Consider the following 22,281-nt stretch of genomic DNA (forward strand, 5'->3'; position numbering starts at 1 on the left):
GCATTGGGCAGGCTGACTGAATGTGTTTAAAAGGACAGTGGAAACATTTTTTTTATGATATCCAGATCCTCCTTCCTGTCCATCATTCCGTCTGGATCACGTGCTGATGGTTGGTTTTCCCATACTGAAATAGACTCAACTGTTGTCAGGCTGCATCCACACGTCTCGTACCTTATTCTTCAAGGTCTTTGATGGCGTCTGTCTCTACGATACAGTCCTAGTGAGCGGGCTAATGAGGACATCACAAGCAACATGGACATCATTTATTTCAATACCAATGTTACAATTGTGTTTTCATAAATACCACAGGACACCACATGTTGTAGCAGGCTCTGTATCTTGACAAACAGTGACAGCAACTTGTGCAAAAACAGGGTTTGCAAACATTTAGTAAACATTCAACTGAGTGACGGTTCCTTTCGGTCAGAAAAAAAAAAAAACATTCACATGTAATAGGTTTGTTTTTTAAAATTCTGGCAAAAGCAACGTACACATTAACTTTCATAGAGAGATCACGTTCACAAACCGCTCAAGGCAATCCACCTTCGAAATCCGTGCCGCGACGCTGCAGTTTCTCATGACTCTCGCTTTTTTTTTTTTGTCACAAAGCGGAAAGAGGACTTCCACAAAAATACAATGGCACAAGTGAACTCTTCAGGCAGCAGTTATTTACAGTTCACAAACTCAAACTTGCTTTCAATTGTTCCGAAACAAATGTCTCGTGCCTTGAGCTAAACGACGCTACGCTAAACCGTGGGGAGTTGTGTACGTGGACTACTGTGACTTTTATGAAGTAGGAACAATGGATAAGTGAGGATAACATTAGCATGAACCCACCTCAGCGTTCATCGTAACACAATATAAATACACATGAGACGTTGCAATAAAGTCTTTTACACTTGTCTTTAACTCAGAATCCACTTTAAAAATAACCTTTCATGTGTGCAGAGTTGGTACCAGTGGTTACGATGGGTGATCTCAGGCCAAATTAGTGAGAACTGAATGTTCATCGTGTGCATCGGTAAACAAACCGTCTGCTCTACTTGGAATGTTTTAGCATTAATTAAGGATTCAAGACTCATTGCATGTGACTTTGTTGTGTGTCCTCCAGACGTGAATGACGTTCCCTCTTATTATACAGGTGTATTGATGTAACGGTAACCATTAATAACTCTGAGACAGCTGAGGTGCAAGGAGAGGCCACTGCCAGGAGGGAGCAGTGTGGACGTACCTTTCACAACCCACTCTTCTTGGACTTTGACGGATCACTTGTAAGTGGCACCACATACACATCACCATAATGAGATAAAGCAGACATGCAAAACCATCTCGTACACATGCACGCAAAGTCCTTCCTCCAATGACGGACGTTTACACCCTTTTTCAATTTAGTGACAATCGTGCTCTTGTCAAAATGTTGGTCTTGAATCTTTATCCGTTTTGTGGATTGTTGTACAGTGAAAATGCTGGGGGGGAAAAATATCAACCTGGGGAACATTTCTTATGACATTCAACCTTTGCATTTACTTTGCTGTAAATCCATGGAAAAGATAAACAGCAAAAAATATCAACAGATGGGAAACTTTGTTTTTCACATGGCAAACACTGACAGATCACAACATATTTACGTCTATTCCTAAAGTAAGGGACAACAGCACTGACCAAACCTAGCAATACAGTACATATGAATTCCTGTGAGGGGACAAAGTTCACAGTTTTGACTCGAGTCAGATGACCAGAGGCAACGCTACATGCACTAAAACACAGGTCACAAACACAGATTTAGACGCTGACAGTGAGTCTGTGCTCCCCCCCCCCCTCGACTTCTATAGCCACATTTAGCATGCTGTCACTTTGATCAGGACGCCAAACTGACAGGGGAAAAGGGCCCACACCTGTCGCGTGGCGTGGAAAAAGTCGGTGAATTCTCCAGTTCAAGCCGTCATCCAAAGTCATCATTCCGATAGGAAAGTGTATACTTTGCAATTTACTAATCTATTTCAGCGTTTCCGAAGAGGGGGTAATCTGATTATCCCGCTAAACGCTAGAGATAACGGATTTATTTGTGTTATTCACGCTGGGCTCAGCTGGATTGGCGGCATTTCCTGGAGACTTTGCACCATGCAGCAACAAAAGTAGACGGACGGAAACAGCACTGCTCCCATATGCAAATGTTAGACGCGTTTCCCAGACATCCAGACATATGTTTAGAGTCAGGGAGACTGGGAAACGTCAGGGAGACAATGGTGCACTGCTCGGGACTTATTTTGTCATCTCAATTAATCGGCCTCTGAGTAGTCAAGACCAGTCTCTGGCCTGGATGGTGTTATCGCACGGCCATATTTCGACGCACTGTTTATTATTGTGTGTGGTTTTGTACCCTGTGCCATGGCTAAGGAAACAGCTTCTCTGGTTTCAGTCAACACTGTACATGCCGAAACACAGAAACCCCACAATTTAAGAAACGACAGAAATAACTGTTTTGCTACCGCCACATAAGGGGAACAGGAAAGACTCATAGTTTACAGTATGCTAATCTAATGGCTTCATCGTGGGTCAAATACTGGTTTACATTTTCAGCAAGTTAAGCACAAAGCAAGACATGACTGGAGGGTTGTGCAGTAGAAAACCGTGTTAAACACTGTGCATTTATATCTATGACAGGTGCAAGCTTTAAAAGGTCAATACCCAGGATTAACCACATTAATGCCACCTGTTTAAGATATTATATATCTTAACAGCTCAAAATGGAATCTAGCTGTTACAACAAGCTTTTGAGGACGACCCCATGCATTTACAGGCTTGCCGCAGTGAGATAACTTCACATATCTGGTGCAATCTTCTTGCTACAAGAACACCCAGGCTGTAAAACACTAGAGCGGGCCGTGGGGCCTCACGGCACTGCTGAGCCGCTGAATAAATAGAAATAATAACTAGAATGTAAAAACTATGAGAATTATGAAATCAAGCCATATTCAGATTTTGGTAGATTGGAATGTATTTCTTCAAACTAAGCACCAAAGAAGCATTAGGTGTAGAGTAGGTGCATTCTCTGAAGGAAAAATTGCTCACTATTTATGCCAAATTGTCTAATGAGACATTTAAAGCCTCCAATTACACTTTTTTGTAATAAATCTATAGATAATGCATTAATAAATTGATGTAATACATTTTTAGATCTTGTTCCATGAACTTCCGAAAGAAGAAACATGCCCATACATTTAATCTGAGCCAGATAATAAGTAAAGAAACATCTGAGACACTAGTGTGACAGGTAGTCGTGAAATTCTCAGATGAGAGTAAAATGTTAAAGAAGTGATGAGGTAGATGAAAGTTTAACATGGGAAATGTAACAAAAGTGATCAACCTGCAGGATTCATTTACTGAGTTTATAGATAAATACTTTCCTCCGCTCCTCATGAATATTACAGTTTCTGGGAAGGAGTCTCTACCAGCTGGTTTGACTGGTCTTACCTTCATTTTTACAAAGTTTTAAAAGTCTACGGCAGCTGTGTAAACATGTGTCGATCTCCCTATTGACAGAAGTCTCAGGGGCTCCCAGTTAACACGACAGTCATTACAGTCGATAGGCCTTTGTTGCAATTCCCATTGGGGTCCACAGCTTTGTCCACGGCGCCGCAGCCCTCCGCTGTTTTACCCTGACACCCTTCGTTAGTCTCGCTGTCTTCCAGGCTACATTTACTCCTGCCGTGCGGCTCGCTCTGCCAGCTGTTCCTGTCGTAGACGTATCCGTTCACTGGCCCCGGGTTGCTGAGGCGGTTCCTCTTCATGCGGAGGATTTCCTTGAAGGCATACCTGAACTCGGCGCTCCGGCAGTAAATGAGCGGGTTGAAGGCAGAGTTCGCGTAGCCAATCCAGTTGAGTATCCTAAAGGTGAGGTCAATGCCCTTCACCTTCCATATGGCCACCACCACGTTCAGCAAGAAGAAGGGCAACCAGCAAAGGGTGAAGATCCCCATGATGATGCCCAGTGTCTTTAGGGCTTTGTGTTCCCGCAGGCAAAACCTGACCTTCTTGTTGCCACGCCCGTTGTTGGCCTCCAGAGATCTGAGGTGGCTGTTGTCGTTGTTTTGAAAACGTCCAACGCTTTGGTAAATTTTCTTCAGTTGCCGCTTGGCCTCCTGGAATACGCGGCTGTAGACAAAGACCATAATGACCAGGGGGAGGTAAAAGGAGATGATAGAAGAGGTGATGGCGTAAGCCATGTTGGTGTCGAACTCGCAGCAATTGCTGTTCTGTTTGCAGACCGTCGCCTCCTCATCATCCGATATCCACCACTTCATGTAGATGGGCAGGAAAGACGTCAAGGCGGCAATCACCCACACCAGCACGACCACAATGCGAGCCTTGCACTTGGTCAGGATCGACTGGTAGCGGAACGGAGAGGTGATGGCCAAATACCGGTCGATGGCGATGACACACAGGGTCTCGATGCTTGCAGTCACGCAGAGCACATCAGTCGCGGTCCAGAACTCACACCAGAAACGTCCAAAGTGCCAGGTCTTAAAGATGATGTAGCAGGCACCGAAGGGAACCACAACGAGACCCATGACCAGGTCAGCGCAGGCCAGGGAGGTGATGAAACAGTTGGTGACATTTTGGAGACGCTGGAAGCGAGCGATGGCTATGATGACCAGGATGTTGCCAAACACAATGACGAGGACGAGTAAGGACATGACGATGCCCAGCACGATCATGGTTAACTCGCTGTAGCCCTCCTCGTTCTTATCTTGGTCTGATGACGAGTTGAACATCCCCGCAGTCACGTTGAGGTACACTGGGAGGGTTGTACTTCCCATCTGAAGTAACCATTTGTAGATAACACACAAACAGACAGACACACACAGGGGGAAAAAAAATCAATTTAAATGTAAAATCAGCAGGCGAACTAGCAGTGCAAAACAGATCCAATGTGTCTGTTGTTGGTTGTATTTCTACACAAAAAAGGGGAAGAGAAATTAGAACCAACACCCGAAAACAAAAATCATTTCATCCTGGTTTGCCTAAACAACAACGCGCTAAACAAGCCGAGCAAAAATAGAAGTACAAACCTCGACAGGTAGTTGTGTGGTTTCCTGCCTCCCATACAAAGTAGAAAAGCCACAGTTCAGTGAGCTCCTTTACTGTCACATGTCTTTCTTTCTACTGTCCGTTTTTCTTAATCTCCGTGTGCCTCACTCACTCAGTCCCTCAGTGGAGCAGTGCTTCTTCTAATGTGTCTCCCAGGCTATTTGTCAGAGCCCTTATAACGTGCAGCGGTGACATCATGGGCAGTGCTTAGCCAATCAGAAAGCCAGCCTGCGGAGGGTGCTGAGAGCTCCGGAGAGTTTGAACACATTGTGCCTGCAGCCGCTGCATGAAGCTAAAGCTGTAAACATACAGACCTTTTCTCACTTTTTCCGAGTTCTGAAGTTTTAACGGGGCGAGGCTTTTCACAAGCATATCTTTCAGAATGCAAACACTGAATTTAAAGTTGAGAGAAAACAAGTAGTTCATCTGTAAATTTATGCAATGCGGTTTTACAGCTTATGCCTGTTGGTCTGGATAACATCAAAAACAGGGGGAGCTTTTGTCGACCCTTTGAAGGAGAAATTTGGATATAAGTGGTCCAGCTGGCCTTGTTTAACCACTCAAGTGAACACCCTATGATTTAATAGTAGGTTTGACTATTACTTTTGCCTTTTATTTACAAAAATCCTTGGTGTGTTATTGCTTTTATGCCATTGACATAAAATGTAGACCAACTAAATCAAACTAGTCTTTGCAGATACAAGCGCACTCATTTAATGCTACACTGATAGATACATAAAAGCTTAACTGTTACATATACTTTTTGAGACGATTCTTTATCTGGAATACTATTCTGTAAATGCATTATCCATTATGCATTATCCATTTGCTGCATTTGCTAAACAAACAGGTCTCAGTGCGGGAACCGAAATTCTAGCCTTGACAGTAATACAGAGAGGGGAGAACAGATCAGTGGGGTGCAGGTTTTCTCTCCGCTTCAGTTTGAGCCTCGGCCCTGCGTGTGGTGACTCAGCGTGATGCGTTTATACAGAATAATACAATGATGCGATGTATACACACATGCATAAAAAGCGGTGTGTTTTAGTCCTGACACCATGCAACTATCGAAAACTAAAATTGGCATGTGCTTTGAATGGGGAGTTTTTTTTCCAATATCTACTGCTTTTTTGTCCCTGCAGAAATTGACATATGTCTCTAAAGGATGAAGCCCTTTTCATGCTGAACAGCCTTTGAGCTTGAGCCAATGAGGTGCAAATGTGCCGTGGTGCAGGGATGCCCACACTTTTACGGCTCAAAATGAGTCGATATGAAAAAAGAGTCTAAAAACGAGTCTGTCATCTGTCAGAAGCGTGGAAACTGTCACACCCGTTCCACACATTCTTGGTCATTACCTCACTCGATGACTTGCACAGATTGGAGTCAGCCTGGGTTGCCTTTGAATTAAATGAAATGCGTCCGTTAGTAAGCAAGGATCGCTAATCAGCGTTGGCATTGGGGCACCCATGCCTTGGTGTCTCAGATAAAAAGGAATGTTCTCTATTGAATCAGCTAACATAACTTCAGTGACACACATGTCCTCATCTCTTCAACTGACAAGACAAACCCAATGTCTGTAGCTCATGCCTCATAAGCTCAGTATGGGGTCTTAAATCCCCCTCTTGTACGGGTGGGGATAACAAACACTGGAACCTTGTGTCTGCTTTTACCCATAAATAATGTAAACACTGTCTCTTGTCACACAATCATTTTATTTTAACACATTGGTTTTGGGTGCCTGCACAATAGATTCTTGAGATAGAGATCTGTCAGCTATTGCACTGGTTGAACTTTGCGTACATACCCCAAATGTAATGTAATCCAATTTCTATTTTGCAAAGTGTGAATCTGCTTGTTCGATTAATCATGACTCGTTTCCTCAGGCCGTCTTCCTGCATCCTGTCACTCGCAGGCAGAGCTGGGATCCTGTCCCCAGTCAGACACGGTGCACCACTCTGCTAAGTCAAACACCGCTAGAAAAACAGCCATCTTCCATTAGATTCACAGCTCTTTTCTTCATAGAAGGTTGTGATGTTGACTTGATGGCCCAACACTCACCTCCCCCCTCTGTATTTTTCCTGTAATCTGTAAGGAACAATACCTGGAGGCCTTGGTACTCTAGGGAAGGCAGTCAGAAGCATAGGAGGAAATGAGAGCCTAAAAACTTTCTCTCCCTTGTTTCCTTCAATTTACCTTACTGGTATTACATTGGTATTCAACCCATATTCAGATTCTGAGAGTTCTGAGTTGATTGACACCTCTCTCAGGGGTCAACAGAGACCAACAGAGTAAATGAAATGCCTCAAGACAGTGCTGCCCCAGAGCCCTGTCAGTTATTATGGGTGAATAGTGTAGTTAGATATCAACAATGACGAATCAACACTGATGCTTCAAGCAATACAATTACAGAAAGAACAAATATGATCATTTTAAAGTAATTTTGTACAAATGCGCAAATTCAAAGTGCAGATACACGTCTTTCTGTTGAAACAAAAGCCCTAACTTCATGCAATGCTGTTACCAATTAGTGCATGTTTCATGAGTCCTTATCATAGAATTCTCAAATAGGAGAGAGAAAGAAATGTAAACATCCAAACATCGACTTCTAATGTTGCGATAATGCGAAAAGAAGAAAAGAAAATCTGTGCTGCTGATTGTTCAACCATGTCTGATCCATTCATTCTGCGTTAGACCAAAGGAGTTGTTGTGAGGCCAATCGTGTTCTTTTTTAAATTCCTTGGAACACGCCACCGTGGGATTAATCTGCCTCCCTGAACCACTAATTAGTTCTGTAGTTGTGGCCCCTGGGGGACTGCGGGTGAGGTCCACCCCAAAAAAACAAATGAATGACCATCAAAGACTAAAACCTCGACACTGTTTGCCCTGCCGTGCACCTTCAGACGCACAACGTGTCATTCATTCTGGTGGCTAGTATCCAAGTTGGTGTTATGTGTCTTTGCAAATAAACAGAAACTGTAAAACAAAACTGTGAATGACAGCAAACAGGAAATAGAATTTGCCACCAGAAAACAATCGTTTCCCTGCATGGGTTGGTTTTGACAAGGGACAGCAAACTCAACTGCAGACAGCAACGTGTGGGTCACGTGATTTGTTTTATTGACTTAGTAACACAGAAAAAAAAGATTAAGAGGTTATTGGACTTATTATAGGCAGTGTACATGAAGGTCAAAGGTTGTTTGCTGGGATTGCCTTAATGAGGGAAGAAAGAAACTCTGTGTTGAATCTTAGACTTCAGGCAAGATTCATAGTAAGAATTAGATAGCAGCAGCTGAAATATTAGCTTTGTGGATCCCCCTCCTTGTGTGTAACGATCACTAGTACAGGCAAACGTGAACCAAAAACAAAGACTAAGATACAAGGCTAGTTGTGTTTGCTCAGTTTTCAGACAGGGTCAAAACCTGGACATCAGTCACTCAGGGCAAACAAATCCGAAAAAAGGGGCATGCAGGGCCACAACAGGCAGATTAGATACAGAAAGTGCACCAATAGTGAGGGACTAATGAGAGAACGGGATGCAGGGGAGATGGGCATGGAAGAACGGGTGAAGGGAATGAGTGATCACATGGCCTCAGTGGCTAAAAAGGACAAACAGGCAATTTACAGTCCATCTCGAAGCAAACAAACTTCATTTAATGCAAATAAAAATAAATCCTTCCTTCTACTAATAGTCGAGGAGGTTTCGGACATATTTTCTCTGTACTCTTAGTTTCTTTTGCCATTTGAGGTTGTTTACTGTTCATGGCTTTAGGCAATGGGGGATGTCAGTTGGTGGCTGTAGAGTAGATCGAGATATGAATAAATAAACAGCCTCACAAGCAGATTGAATCCAAGCGATGGAAGAGATGCATCCAAAGAACAATCCTGGAGAAGCCAACAATATTAATCATGAACTTTTGGACACCATTTAGAATTCATGGAATGGTAAAAAGGATGCAAACCCATTTCTCTTTACTTCTTTCTACTCCATTCGGCTCATTCGCATATTTTAAAGCAGGCTCAATATGAAATCAATTAATATTGTGTGGCCCATTATTTGTAACTTTTCAACACATCATTTGTGTTCTTTTGCTAAATTAAGAACCCTAGAATCTACAAGAGTGTATAAATCTGCATAACTCAAACGGCAGGGGATGTGACTGAACCGTGGAATTAGTCCACAATGATTCATGCGAGAATAAACACAGTGAGTGCAGAGTTCTTTCTCTTTGCCACTTAAGGAGCTACTCCATCCTCAGCGTTCTGTCCGCTAAGTAAGTGATTAGACACATTCACAATAGCCCTTTACCGTGAAAAGGGGGATAGGGTCAGAGCAAAGCAGCTGTGATGGGATATTTACGGATTAATGGAAATACTTCGGAGGAGGGAAAAGCATTCCCTTTGGCCACAGATGAACACAAGCTTGTCTCATTTGTCACTCATTAATGTTACACCGTTACGCACGTTATGAAACTGCTTCTCACCATAATCTTTTGATGCTGCTTTCGGTGTGTGTGTGTGTGTGTTTTTTTGTGTATGCATGTCTTTCCTGCAGCTGAAAAACATTAAACTGCGTTAGTGTTTTGCCTTTTCACATTTTCTGTCACTGTAAACACTTTTGTTAGATACAGATCTACAGAGATGTAAACAAGCCTTCTGAGGTTATATTGGAACATTAACATATTAAATATCTGACATGCACTGACTTAGAGTTTTTGGCAATTGCTGAACCACAATTTTCAGAAACTGTCAAAACCCTACCCACGAAACATTTACACAAGGCACGGAATACATCATAACATCTCCTGCAAAAGCAAACACGTAATCAAAACTATATAAACTCCTCTAATCATCATTTTATTTTACCTTCGATTTTAGAAGCCAAACACCAAATAAACAGCTCACTCCACGTCCCACACTGAAGTGCTGCAAACACTAACTAGGCATTTTAAATTGTGAAATGAATAAATAAATGTATTCAATACTTATCTACTGATAACCGTATCAGACACAATCCCTTTAACTGAAGATGACGTGGAAATAGTTATTTTATTTTACTGCAAACAAAATATAATATGATGCAGTTTTGCATTAACTGAATCTAATTCAGCCCTTAGAGAACCAACTAGTTGCAAAGGTTTTCACAGGTCCTTTTCGGATGCAGGGGGTTTATAGTTAAGTGCAGGAGTGCAGCACACAGGCTTTTATTTTTTTTAGTTTTGTGGCTTGGCAATGACAAAACATACAGATACAATGTGCCTCAGACAGCAGGAAGTGAAACTGAAATTGTCTCGCTAGCAGGCCCTCTTTACAAGTCATCTGCAGCCACACTTTTGGAAACCCCACCTAAAGTTGAGACATAAAAATATCAAATTGAATAAAATTGATTTATCTTTTTTATCTCGTATTTTCCATTTTCCTGTGATCTACCGTACGTCGCATTGCATCACTCGGTTCGTATTTTCAGTTTAGTGAAGGCACATATTAGATCTGATACAAAGACCAGATGGACTGTGTGTTGAAGTTATGCGTGACTAAAGAGCTCCACTCTTTTGCAGCCTTCAGCCAGAGTGCATGTGTCATTTTTGCAGATGCAGATGTGGGCCTATACATTTTTTATCTTGTCCCTGACGAATGGGCTTTAGGAACATTGATCATTTGTGACTGATTTGTGTAATATAAATATCTGAATACATATATTTATTTATATATGCGTGTGTCTGTGTGTGTGTGTGTGTAGGGCAGATTGAAATCCGGCCAACACTTTCCAGTTGGACATCAATGACTGAAGCTCTCTGGAGGATGTGTGAAGGGGAAAGAAACTTGTCTATGATCAGGTGCAAAATAGGGTCAATAAAAAAAAGCAAGGCACTTCCGACCGCTTATTTTATCGGCCACATTCATTTCACCATTGATAACTAAAAGTGTATCAAAAAAAGAATGAATTTAATTCTAAATCACACTCATTCCTTCTTTTATAACTGGCAAATGAATCAATCTGGAATATGTGAACATTTGTAGATGTACCTCCTCACAGGGCCAGAAGAATTGCAGTGTGGAGGGGCAACCACTGGCAGCAAAGTGTGAAATTAACATCCCTGGCACAGTTTGTCACTGGGTTTTTTCATGCATCTTCATGGCCACTCACTCTGGTGACTTGTCGACTTCAAATGAGAGTTAATCATCCTAAAATATCCTTAAATATCCTGAAAATGCTTTTACCATCTTGGTATTGTTTCTGCAGTGTTGATTGTGCTTTTTTTTTTCTCGCTTTCCAATGCGAGGCTTGAGTGCATCGGGTCAGCATTCACTAGGACGCACACCCTCCGCCTGACTTTGCAGGTCGACAAGCTCATCCTGTTGAGCCGCCTCTCAAAGTCCCACTCAATTGGCCCTGTAACATCGTGGAGATGAATGCAGCGCAGCTGCTCCCCCAGGGATGCACCTCTGGGTGGCCTGAGAAGGCACGACCAAGCCTGCAAGGTGGGGCTAATTAGATGGGATTGTTACAATGACTTTATGGCACAATAAAACCTCCTTGGACAGATATCCCAGGTTAAAAAGGACAAGGCTTGTGCCCTTTGAGCTTCTTTTACAGAGATTGCAGTGGTTAATTCTGGATCTGTATGTTACGGAAATATTTCAGGGAGTATTCGGCCTCACTGCTTAACAAATGGAGAAGTGCCTCATGTAGCACTGAAGAGTGCTACATGAGTCATGACTGTAAAAAAAGGAAATGCCAATATGACGTTACTATCTCACGTGGTCTAATTTGAACAAAACAGCAGTGAACCATTTACAGGGTTGTAAAGACAGTACATTTGTTTAAATGGTGCCTTGGAGGAATTCAGTATTGAACCATACAGTGCTGCTGGGATGGCATACATGTGTTGGCAAGCCCCGGAAGAGAAAATGAGTGAGATTTTTCCACTGGATTCTGAATACTTGTAGAAAACGATGTCCCTGACAAACAGGTTTGTGATACGCACTTGTTTGCAACCGCCTTGTTTAAGACAAAAATTCTCACTACACAAATACAAAAGGTATTTAAAATCCTAGAAACACGCATTAAAATGATTCTATTTATAGCCCAATCGAAATACCCACTAGCATTGAGGAGAGGGAACCAGTACAAAAAAGCTGACTAATTTGGTGGTTCAGGTCTCGTTGGTGTATATTTGCAAGTTAAATAATTCGTTGACCTTTTATGTTACAATAAACAATACAGTCGGATCTTGAAGCACTCAATTTGTTAGCGTACATTATCTGACAAATTTAACTCTCATGATTGATCTGTTTGGTTATTTGAAAAAAAACAGGAAGTGTTGATGGTTAATTCTAGGCTGCTAAACCTGACAAATGGGAGGTGTTCTTCATCTTTTTTGGCTTTGACTTCACTTCTAGTTCCTCTTTTCTGATGCCAGGGGACACACTGTTCACCACTCATCAGACACCACCCAGAGGAGGAAGCAAATTGAGGTTTCACAATCACTCGGGAGACACGAACCGGGTCAGTGACCTGCAGCTGAATAGCTTATAGAGTCAATCAAACGTGTTTTGTTGATACAAATATTTTATAAATTGAATGAATTCAAACAGATGGGTCAATGCAACATTAAAGTTATGAGCTTAATGTAATCACCATGTTAAACCTGCTGGGCATTTCTCATCCACATTACGTATATGAAAGGAAGTTTGAGTGATTGAAGTCTTTCACCCTTCTTCACCCCAAAACAATTTGTCAGTTCACTGGCAGTTTGCTGCGTGTCAAAGAAACATGTGATACTTACCAAAATGGGAGGAGTTTGCCTTTGGGGCTTTCTGCAAAAAAAAGGCTTATTTGAATCCAAAACACAATCTTTTTATGAATCTTGTTACAAATTTAAGGACATTTCTAACAGAAATCTATTAAGATTCATAGGAAAATTCAAACTAGTGATACAAACTGAAATTACAGTAATATAATGATTAAAAATGTATTCATATTTGTTGTATTTGTGACATTTGCTAATGATTTTAGTAATGTTACCAGGCAATATGGGGTGCTGAATGACTTGAAGGTATTCTTACTAGTATTTTCACAGATGCCAACATCCATCTGATCAGTCAGTAGTGTTTGGTCGAGCTTGCTTTAGCATGTTCCCCTTCTCTAGTGTTCTGGAATGTGCTGTGCCGGCACCTCTCCATTTCAGCCTCCTGACTTCTAAACATCTTGTCGCATTCTGTTGATCACATGCGGTATCTTCTCCTCTACCATCGGGGGTCAAAGCCCAGGGTCACAGAGAGAGAAAACTGTGTGTGTAGCCGATGAAGATTCAATGCGTTGATCAATGACCTTAAGCTGAATGAAAGCACGCCGTTACAGGCGTGGATGGACCCTCAAATTAGTTAGAGTCTACAGCCTCACTGGTGACTTTGCCTAGGCACAGTGGCTTTAATGTCTACTGTGTTGACCATTTGCATTTCACACAAAATGAGGTTGTGGCCGATTGGGAATGTCATTTATTTTTCATGTCGTGCTCTCGGCCCTGTTGCTTCTACTACTTTGCATGACCGGTCTGGTGGCCTTTCGTGTTCCCTGCCTTCAGAAAACAGAACTGAGAATGCAGGGAAGTCTGTTGCGATGTAGCGTTGAAAAGGATGGAGAAAGCACAAACCATTACAACGTGTAATAACATGTGTTCCTTCTTGGGATACAGGATGAACACCCATTGCCAATATATTGATTGCTTAACTTAACTTTTCCATCTGTATTTCCCTCCTTTGTTATCGTCTCTCTGTCCTCCTGTAGCTTCTGGTTTGCTCACTTACCACAGAGTGCATTGTTCTCCTTTTTTGGAGAGAGACGTGTTACAGCCAGACTCCGGCCAACAGCCTGAGTAATCAGAGACGTCATCCAGCAGACGGGTGTCATACAACAGTTAGTACCAACCCTTGCAGTCTGACACATTCACACATGGGCTCGCATTGTTAATGTACACCCATAGAACACCGTTAGCCGCTAATGTTAGCTCTGGCGAGGCTGACGAGAAGGGATTTCCCATAGGTCGGTAAAAAACAGCAGCTTTCCCTGAGTCTTATTCTTGCCAAGTAATTACAGTTTTGATAATACACACTCCGATATGAGCATATTGGATGCAATGACATTTGGAATGAGTCACTAGAAAATGATGTCTCTTTCATTTTTTTACATCCACCTGTGACAACGTGGTTCAATAAGTAGGCGTTGTGAGAGGAAAAGATGGAGGACACAGAAGCTCGTCATGAAAGCCGATATGTGCTGACGTCACAGGATCAATAACCCGAGGGTGTTATGTGCTTCTGAAGATGTGAAAAGTACAAAAGCCATGTTGTACAAAAATAAAGTAAGTCATCTGGTAACTATCATATGAGCCCGCCTGCGGCATGCCATGTGTAACCCTTACAACATGCTGAATAACAATCATGTCGGGGCTGCGTCTTCTAAGAATCCCCATTCATAACATCTAAAGCCAGTTGAATTAAATAGGAACAGGCTCCACAGTTATTCTCTACGTATCCGATTATCTTCTCCACATAACCAGTTCTGCTCCTGCACGACCCCTTGGTTCAGCCCATCCTGCTGACGCCACAAAGAGAATCCTCCTCTAGTACTTGGGTTTGAGAAGAGAAATCCTTCTACATCACTGTGGAAAAAAGGCTGAACAAAATGACCTACAACTAATTACAAACCTCTGACCTTCTCTGCGCCGCGTTTGCTCCCTCTAACCTTTGCCTTGGATTGGAACAGCAGTGCCCCTGTGGTACTGAACTGAATCAGAATTTGCATCGTACTGATATAAATATGGCTCAAAGGGACAGAACTTTGACATGAGTCCTAATGGTCGGCAGGCTGGGCTTGTCTGGCGTGGCTGTTGCAGGCTGTCTGGTTGGAGGTTGGGGCCGAGGGAGCGTGGCTGCCGCATTGTGTGTGTGTGTGTGTGTGGCGTCCCCCGTGCTGCACGGAGCGTGTGTGGTGTCTCTCCATTCGACGACATCTGCCTGTCTGAGGTCGGAGGTGGGAGAGCGTGGCCTTCAAGCCGGTGCATAGCTCCCCATGCGTAGCATTCAACTGCTACGGTGGGCTGTCTCACCTGTTCCTGCTTAGGTGTACACATGTGCCCCCCGTCCAGCTGTTTTATAGATGTCTCTGCAACCTCTGATTTGCAGTTAAAGCTGCGTCGTTGTGGTGCACCACTCTGGCACTGAAGCGTCTACGTCCCACCAGTGGCTCACCTGCTGAAGCGGGCCTCTGAATATTGCGGGACCCTCCCACTGCTGTTCTGTCTGGGCTGTTTTTCTGTGTTGTGATCGAATCATTCTTTTCCTTTTTGTTTGTGTGTGAGGGCCTCCTGGCCGATATTGGGTTGCTAATGGTTGCTTTTCTTTTTGTTTTGATGAACAGGAGCTGCTGGTGCCACTGGCAAGAGTGACTGGCTGATCCCGGTGGGGGCCGTTCAATTCATTTTTCGGTACTGCACCTTTGTTGGTGTGTGGTTTTTCTTGTTTTTGTTTTCACGTGTGGTGTAACATGAGGTTCATCTCTGCCGGTGACCCCTCAGCCCCTTTATGTTGCCCTTAAACGTTCCTTTTTTTTGGTGTAATATTTTAACATTTGTGACTGTATTTTAAGGAAATCATTTATTAAAAATTAACTTTGTGGAATCCCGTCCAGTGCCTGTGTTGTCCGAACATGTGTCCTGTGGTTAACCACTGATCGGTGGTCCCTGTTAATAAATCCTGGCATGAAATTCCCTTGGTGGTCTATATTGTTGGTCTATAATTGTAAAACAGATTACCCTCCTAGCCTTGCCACACGTGGCCTTTAATCCTCCCCTCTACCATAACAAACTCATCTTTCCTAATGACAGACTATTCAGTGGTTGGTCAGAGTATTGATCTTAATTCACAATGACCACACAAGCTTTTAAGATTTAAGATGTACGTATAAAAACTAATGGTGATAAAGACATGAGGATTGCCAAAATTGGTGCTACTTTTGGGGCTTTTACCTGGACAAACAACTTTCATTCACTGACAGTTTTGGATAAAAGGAGCGTAGCAGCTACACAGCCTCACTATGGAAGGTTCACGTGAATGGATTCATATTCAGGAGTGCACAGGCTTTATGAATGAATGTCTTTACATTGCCCATCAGCCTGCACGTTTTCACATTCAAATCCATGATTGCACACCTTGTTTGTCATTTTAGAGGACTGCATGCCATGCGTGTGTGTGGGGGTTTATCTGCGTGTTGACAGGCTAATGACACGTTGGCTACGGAGCTTTGTACTTGATGCAAAGAGCCCTAAAGATGGTGGACAATTAAAAAAAAAGGGTCAGTCAGCTTATTGGTTCTGTTAATCACGTGGCTGATATCTGACTCATGTGAAACCAGCTGTTTTGCCAAGACTTCAGAGTGATTGTAATCGGGTCCTTTTTTTAAACGTTAACAAATCAGTCGCCCTGGCAAGATTTAAAAGGTTCCTTTTTTTTATTTACGGGTTGTCTGACCGTAAACTTTTTTAGCTCTCAAACCTGATGTTGATCTCCTGTAACTATATCCAGAGGTACTATTTTCTGTTCTTCTCTTTTACTTTGTTGAGCAGAGCAGCATAGTTACTACTTGTCAAAGAGGAATGGCTGAATCCAGGTTCGAAGCCACTGTTGACTTGGCGCTTGCACTTAGAAATACATTTTGACTAAGACGCACTTGACAATCTGCATTATCCCTCGGTGTTGCTGTTTTAGTCGCCGGTTATTTGCACGAGGTATTCTTTAACGAGGCTGAATACCACCGAGTACTCGAACATCAGCAACCTCCTAATTGAAAGCAGCCGTGATGTTGTGCGTGGACGTTATAACTCCTCAGACACTCAAGGTTTAGTTGGCAACATTGGAGACACATTAGAAAGTATGCTAGACTGAAATAAATCGAAAAGATCAAACAGAGTCATAAAATCTAGTGTGAAAGTTTGCCAAGAAGCCACAAAAGTTTTTCCTTTTAAGTATAATGTGAATTTAACAAGTCAGTGGTGTGGAGATAAGACCATGAGGGACAGTGTTTCTCTGTAGGTCATTTCAAGAATTTCATGTTCTAAAAGACAAGAATTACATTTCATCATCTTCTATATAAATCATGTTTATTTTCTTCAACCCAACCCTATGAATCAAAAGGACTGATTGTACTCAGAGATCAGGGAAGCGGACCAATCAAATGACCACAATTTGTTTCAGATGTCGTTAACCTTTTCTGATGTTTTGCAGCAAATGTCAGAAGGTGGTGATTGACAATGATGCAGGAAACACTTGGTCAATACTCGAGCAAATTGATCTCATCTGAAGCGTCTTCCACAGAAAGCAATCATTACAAGTCAAGATAAAGTGACGTTTTTTAAAGCCCGTAAAGGTATATAGGTATATGATATAAGGATGAAGTTTTCATGTTTCAACTTTTGTACTTTTCTAAAAGCTCCAGCTCTCCTAGGACATGAAGGTTAATGGGATGATGATGGGCAAAATGGGCATTCAAGCATTGGGTTATAAAACCAAAGTCATATCTATTTTCATGATTGATTTGACATTTCTCTGCTCTTAGAGCCCGTGCAAGTGTGAGCAACATGAATTCCCAACAGATGCGGGTTGGTAGGTGAACAGGTAAATTTGCAGAGGCCTTTTTATCCTGATTTACCATCTGTTTACAGGTATTTTACTGTAAATATGAAGCACTTGTGAGGAGCGCTCTTTTGGTGGTTGAACCTTTTTCCAGCCAAGGATTTTCGGCAATTATATTTTTCTTAGGGAATTCAAGGATGGTGTATAACTATTAATAAACTGCTATCCTTTAAAGTTCAATTCATGGGCTACAGTACAGGGAGCCATTCTTGGCTGTCAGAAGAGTGGGAGGGTAGTTTCCCCATGTCACACAGATTAACAACGTCCAACAATGTATTGCAACCAACAACAGAGACAACATGAGTAACATAATAACATCTCTAGAGATACATGTTGAGAAAGAAAAAACAAGGAGGGGGGGGTGTATAGGTTGCAATTTGAAACAAGCCGAGGTGCTCAGTGAACTGGATGGGGGCCCACATAACTCAACAAATAGCACATTCACACCTTTGCTCTGCGGTTCTTAATGAGGTTCTTCATGGACTGATGCTAAGACCCTCAAGATTCCTAGTCATGTTTTAAACAGAAATGCATGTTCACTAACTAAAGCAGGCTTCTCATTTTGGACACATCGTAGCAACTGGCGGCATGCTAATCACCAAGTGAGTTGCTTGCTGTTTGGTGTGTAATTCCATAAGGATACTATGAAATAATTCTAATAATCCCACAAAATAATTCTAGTGAGGTAAAACTAATAACATTCCTCTCCTTTTTCTTTAAAAGATAGTCACATATGCTAACGAATGTGGCATCCAAACACACAGCGTGATCCATTCCTCGCATTATTTTTTAGCTTTTTAGTTGTTTCAAACCATTTTTGGATTAAGCAAGAATGCATTTTCTACACAAAGTATTTGGCGTGAGAGTGTTCCTTTAACCCGGATCCTTCCGGGTCATTCTCTCTGGCTCTAGAGGGCCCAGAGGAAGCACGCAGGGCTTTCATCAGATGGAAACAACCTTCACAGATTGTCCCCGCTGGAGATATAATTATCTCTCAACTGGCCCCCGAATACCTTCCTGGGTCCCTCTGTGACGCTGGTTTGCCATGGCCACCTATTCTTAGCAGGACACACAAACCTTAGACAGGGAAGAAAAGAAATATAGGTAACTTACACACGGTAAAGTGATTGTCTGTGGAGGGAGGGGGGGGGCGTAATGACTAACCTTCTCGATGGCAGGAGTCAAAGGTCTAACACTGATTGGGGTCTGATTAAAGTAGTGGATCACTCTGCTGTTTGTTAATCCTGATTCACCAATGTGACTCTGAATAATGTGTCTTTCTGCAGGGAGAGTTTTGGAACAAGCAAAAGTCGACATGTGTTCTCTCGCATCTCGCAGTTTTACCGAGCAGCGTATAGAAAGCATCAAAAGACACTGGCAGGTGGACGGGAAGCTGCCTGTTCACAGGGCTCCCACGTGAACTTTATGCAGGGAATTAATGGATATTGAGTCTCAGTGAGGTGGGGGGGGTAGGGGGGGGTTGGCTTCAGTGCGTAACAATCCCATTAAAGAGGAGAGAAAGAAGCACTGTCCAAGAACTTGGAATTTGAGAAAAGGAAAGAGATGCATGGGACAAATGGCGCATTCATGCAGAGTGAACATGGTGTGCTAATCAGCAGGTTAAAAGAAAGGGGAACTTCTTGTGTTGGGGAACTCATGTGGACAGTGCCAAAGGGGCTGTCTGATGCAGGCACTTCCCTGTTCAGTAGAGCTCCTATGAACCAGGGAATACACCCGCCTCATCGCCTCATCAGTGCACACAGAAAGTCATACATTATAACCCAGCAACAGTGTTTCAGGTGTGATGCTTTCTGTGGACCGACGCCTCTGGAGGAGTCCCGTTGCACCGACGGTTTAGGATCACGCAGGAAGCAGAACCCACGGGAACATTTCATGCGTTCATTTAGCAAGACGTCTGTCGGTATTCTGTTTGTGTGCATTGAATGTGATCTTTCATGCAGAGGCCTCCTGGTACCATGCGACTCAAAAGCACCAACGGACATTTCGCGCAAACAAATTTCATTCAGCTCTTGCAGTCACGTGATACCGCGGAAGTGCCTTGGGGGGGGCACAAGCCGAGCGCCGCGGGGCGAGCTGGTCGAGCTGGTCGAGAGTCGCGTTTCAATTCACGTGCGCACAGCTGCGCGTGCCAGCTAATGCAAATTCTGCACACATGCCTGACTCCTGGCTGGGTGTTGGTATGCCTCTGCGTGCCTGCATCTGAGTGGCGTATCGCACCAGTCCGTCGCTGGCAGTCACCATATGCTTTTTGATGGCGTGAAACGTTGCCCTGTTGAGTGTCCCTGATAGCTGGCAGTTCAGACTGGGACAGCACCAGGGTCGAAATGACCCCCCAGACACATTATTTATACCGTAGCCTACTTCCCCCGTTGTCACATGATGTACTTAAGCGATTACAATTGCTAAGATAAAAACGTGGACATACAGTACTCTTTTTTTCGTAATGAAGAGTGATTCTCATTCAGTAGTCTAACGTTTGATGTAATTTTGACAACGAATAAATAAAAATAATGATAATAGCCTTTGGTATATTTTATGAACTGTATAACAATTGAAAATCACAAAAAAACAAGCTAATTACCAGGTTTTATCTTATCAGTACGACTGAAGTGTATATAACACGTTTAAATATATATATATTTTAAGCAATTTGCTATTTCACAGTGACAAAAAAGCAAGAATATTTAAGAGCCATAGGTGCAAACAGAAATGCTTCAGTGAAAAAGCAGCCTCAAAAATGAGTACGCTTTTCCACAGCAGACATGTTCTGACTTGAGCAGTTTTACATCAGTGTTTTAGTGACAGAAATATACTCATCAGTCACCACCGTGTCTGCAGGCTGCACTACAATATTTATGCACCAGAACACTATGTGAATAGCCGACAGGCGGGAATAGAAAGGTGAGAACAGGTCTGGCTGTTGGGCCCGGTTCCCCCCGGAGCCAAAGTGTGCCGTGTGCACACACAACAAAGCTTTTCGGGGGTTCAGGCTCCCCCTTTTCGAAACATTCAACCGTCAGCACACGTTTCAACTGCATCTGGATCACACGTAGGGGCGCGTGTACATACTGTACATATTTAGTGCGCACCGTGCGAAGACACATGATAGCAATCAAGATGCTTTTAACATGACATCACTCACAAAATTCAGAAAACAAAAGCAGCAGCTAAGGCGTTGACTTTGAGCTTAAAAGGGAAGACGGATTTAAAGACAGCAGCTATGAAAAAATGGTATGCCTGAGTGAAGCCCTCAAATTGGAGAGTGCTCTGGTAATTGCCTTAGAGATGCTCTTTTGCCATGTTATCTTACTTCCTGCAGGTGTTGAGCAATGCCGCCCCGAATTGCTCAAATTCCTTCAACAACGTGCAGAGCCAAACTGTGACAACTCCGAATACAGTGTGAACCTCTATATGATGTGAAAAGTGCTTATTTTACAGTCAAAAAAAATAAAGTTAGTTAAAAACAGATATTTCTTGGACACACATAGCCTGTCATTGTTGAATATTGCAATCTTTATTATTGACACACTGCAAACGGTGACTGAATGATTGCAAACGCAGGGAGCTTTTTGATACCTGCACAGATGCCTCTTTTTGTTTACACTCCTTAAAGAACTTTCAGTTTTTTGCAGTCCCTGTGGACAAAAGTAGCATGATTTGAAAGCAACGGGATAACCTCTAAGAGTCTGTTCCGCTCAGTCAGATTTTGTGGGATTCACACTTACAATTACATGCATAATTATTGCTTTGAGATCAAAGTTCCTTGTAGCAACCCTAGTACAATGAAGCATGAAGGCGTGAGAGATGGAAACCAAAAATAACTTTTTAAACGTTTTTTTGAACACTGACATCTTCTTGAATTAGTAGAATCTGAACGAATCTGGATGCATTTGTCAATGTATTTGTGGTGCAAAACAGGCTCTCTGCAGCATATTTCTTTAGGTGTAATTGCACATTGGTCTGTGGATGGGAATGACTCACTCGTTTCTTTTTTACTTAGCTTTATTGCTGCGCTTCCTGGTTGCCATGACCACGTAGATGCACAGAGCGAGCAGAGGGTGAGTGAAAGACAAGCTCTGGGCACAGACGTCTTTGGCTTAAATGGAAGCTAAAATGCACAATGACAAAAGGGCAATAATTAAGGACTCTTAGCAGAGGCTTTATAAATAAAGAAAGAAAGAAAAAGAAAAAGACTTGATACGAGCTGATAGAATGAAACAAAACAAAAACTACCTCCTAGAAGGAGGAAAACAAGGCAATTCACCACCCTGCTTATTATCAACTTCCAAAATGTATCCATGTAGAATTGCACTCCTTGGTGACTCAATGGTGTGCTGAATTACTGCTGAGCAACAAAAAACGACTTGTTTACAGTCATATACACCTAATGTACTAATGTAATAGTATTATAATCTTATGAAATATCAACAAATGTTGCATGCGTTGCAAGATGAAAAAAATTACTTTAAAGCACGTCATCTA

The 22,281-nt window shown here is 42.5% G+C and overlaps 1 protein-coding gene across 1 annotated transcript; it reads right to left on the minus strand.

The window, feature by feature from the left end:
- Positions 1-264: 264 nt before the first annotated feature.
- adrb2a (adrenoceptor beta 2, surface a) lies at positions 265-5,225 on the minus strand. Its single transcript, XM_037462111.2, has 2 exons — positions 5,073-5,225; positions 265-4,820 (listed from the first exon to the last, which is right to left on the minus strand). The coding sequence occupies exon 2, from the start codon at positions 4,818-4,820 to the stop codon at positions 3,549-3,551; it is 1,272 nt and encodes a 423-aa protein (XP_037318008.2). The 5' UTR covers positions 5,073-5,225; the 3' UTR covers positions 265-3,548.
- Between the last annotated feature and the right edge of the window lie 17,056 nt (positions 5,226-22,281).

This window comes from Pungitius pungitius, chromosome 2, assembly GCF_949316345.1.
Source record: "Pungitius pungitius chromosome 2, fPunPun2.1, whole genome shotgun sequence".
In the NCBI taxonomy this organism is placed as follows: domain Eukaryota; kingdom Metazoa; phylum Chordata; class Actinopteri; order Perciformes; family Gasterosteidae; genus Pungitius; species Pungitius pungitius.

Bases quoted from the DNA above. Each gene is read 5' to 3' on its own strand.
- adrb2a (XM_037462111.2), bottom strand. From the start codon at position 4,820: ATGGGAAGTACAACCCTCCCAGTGTACCTCAACGTGACTGCGGGGATG.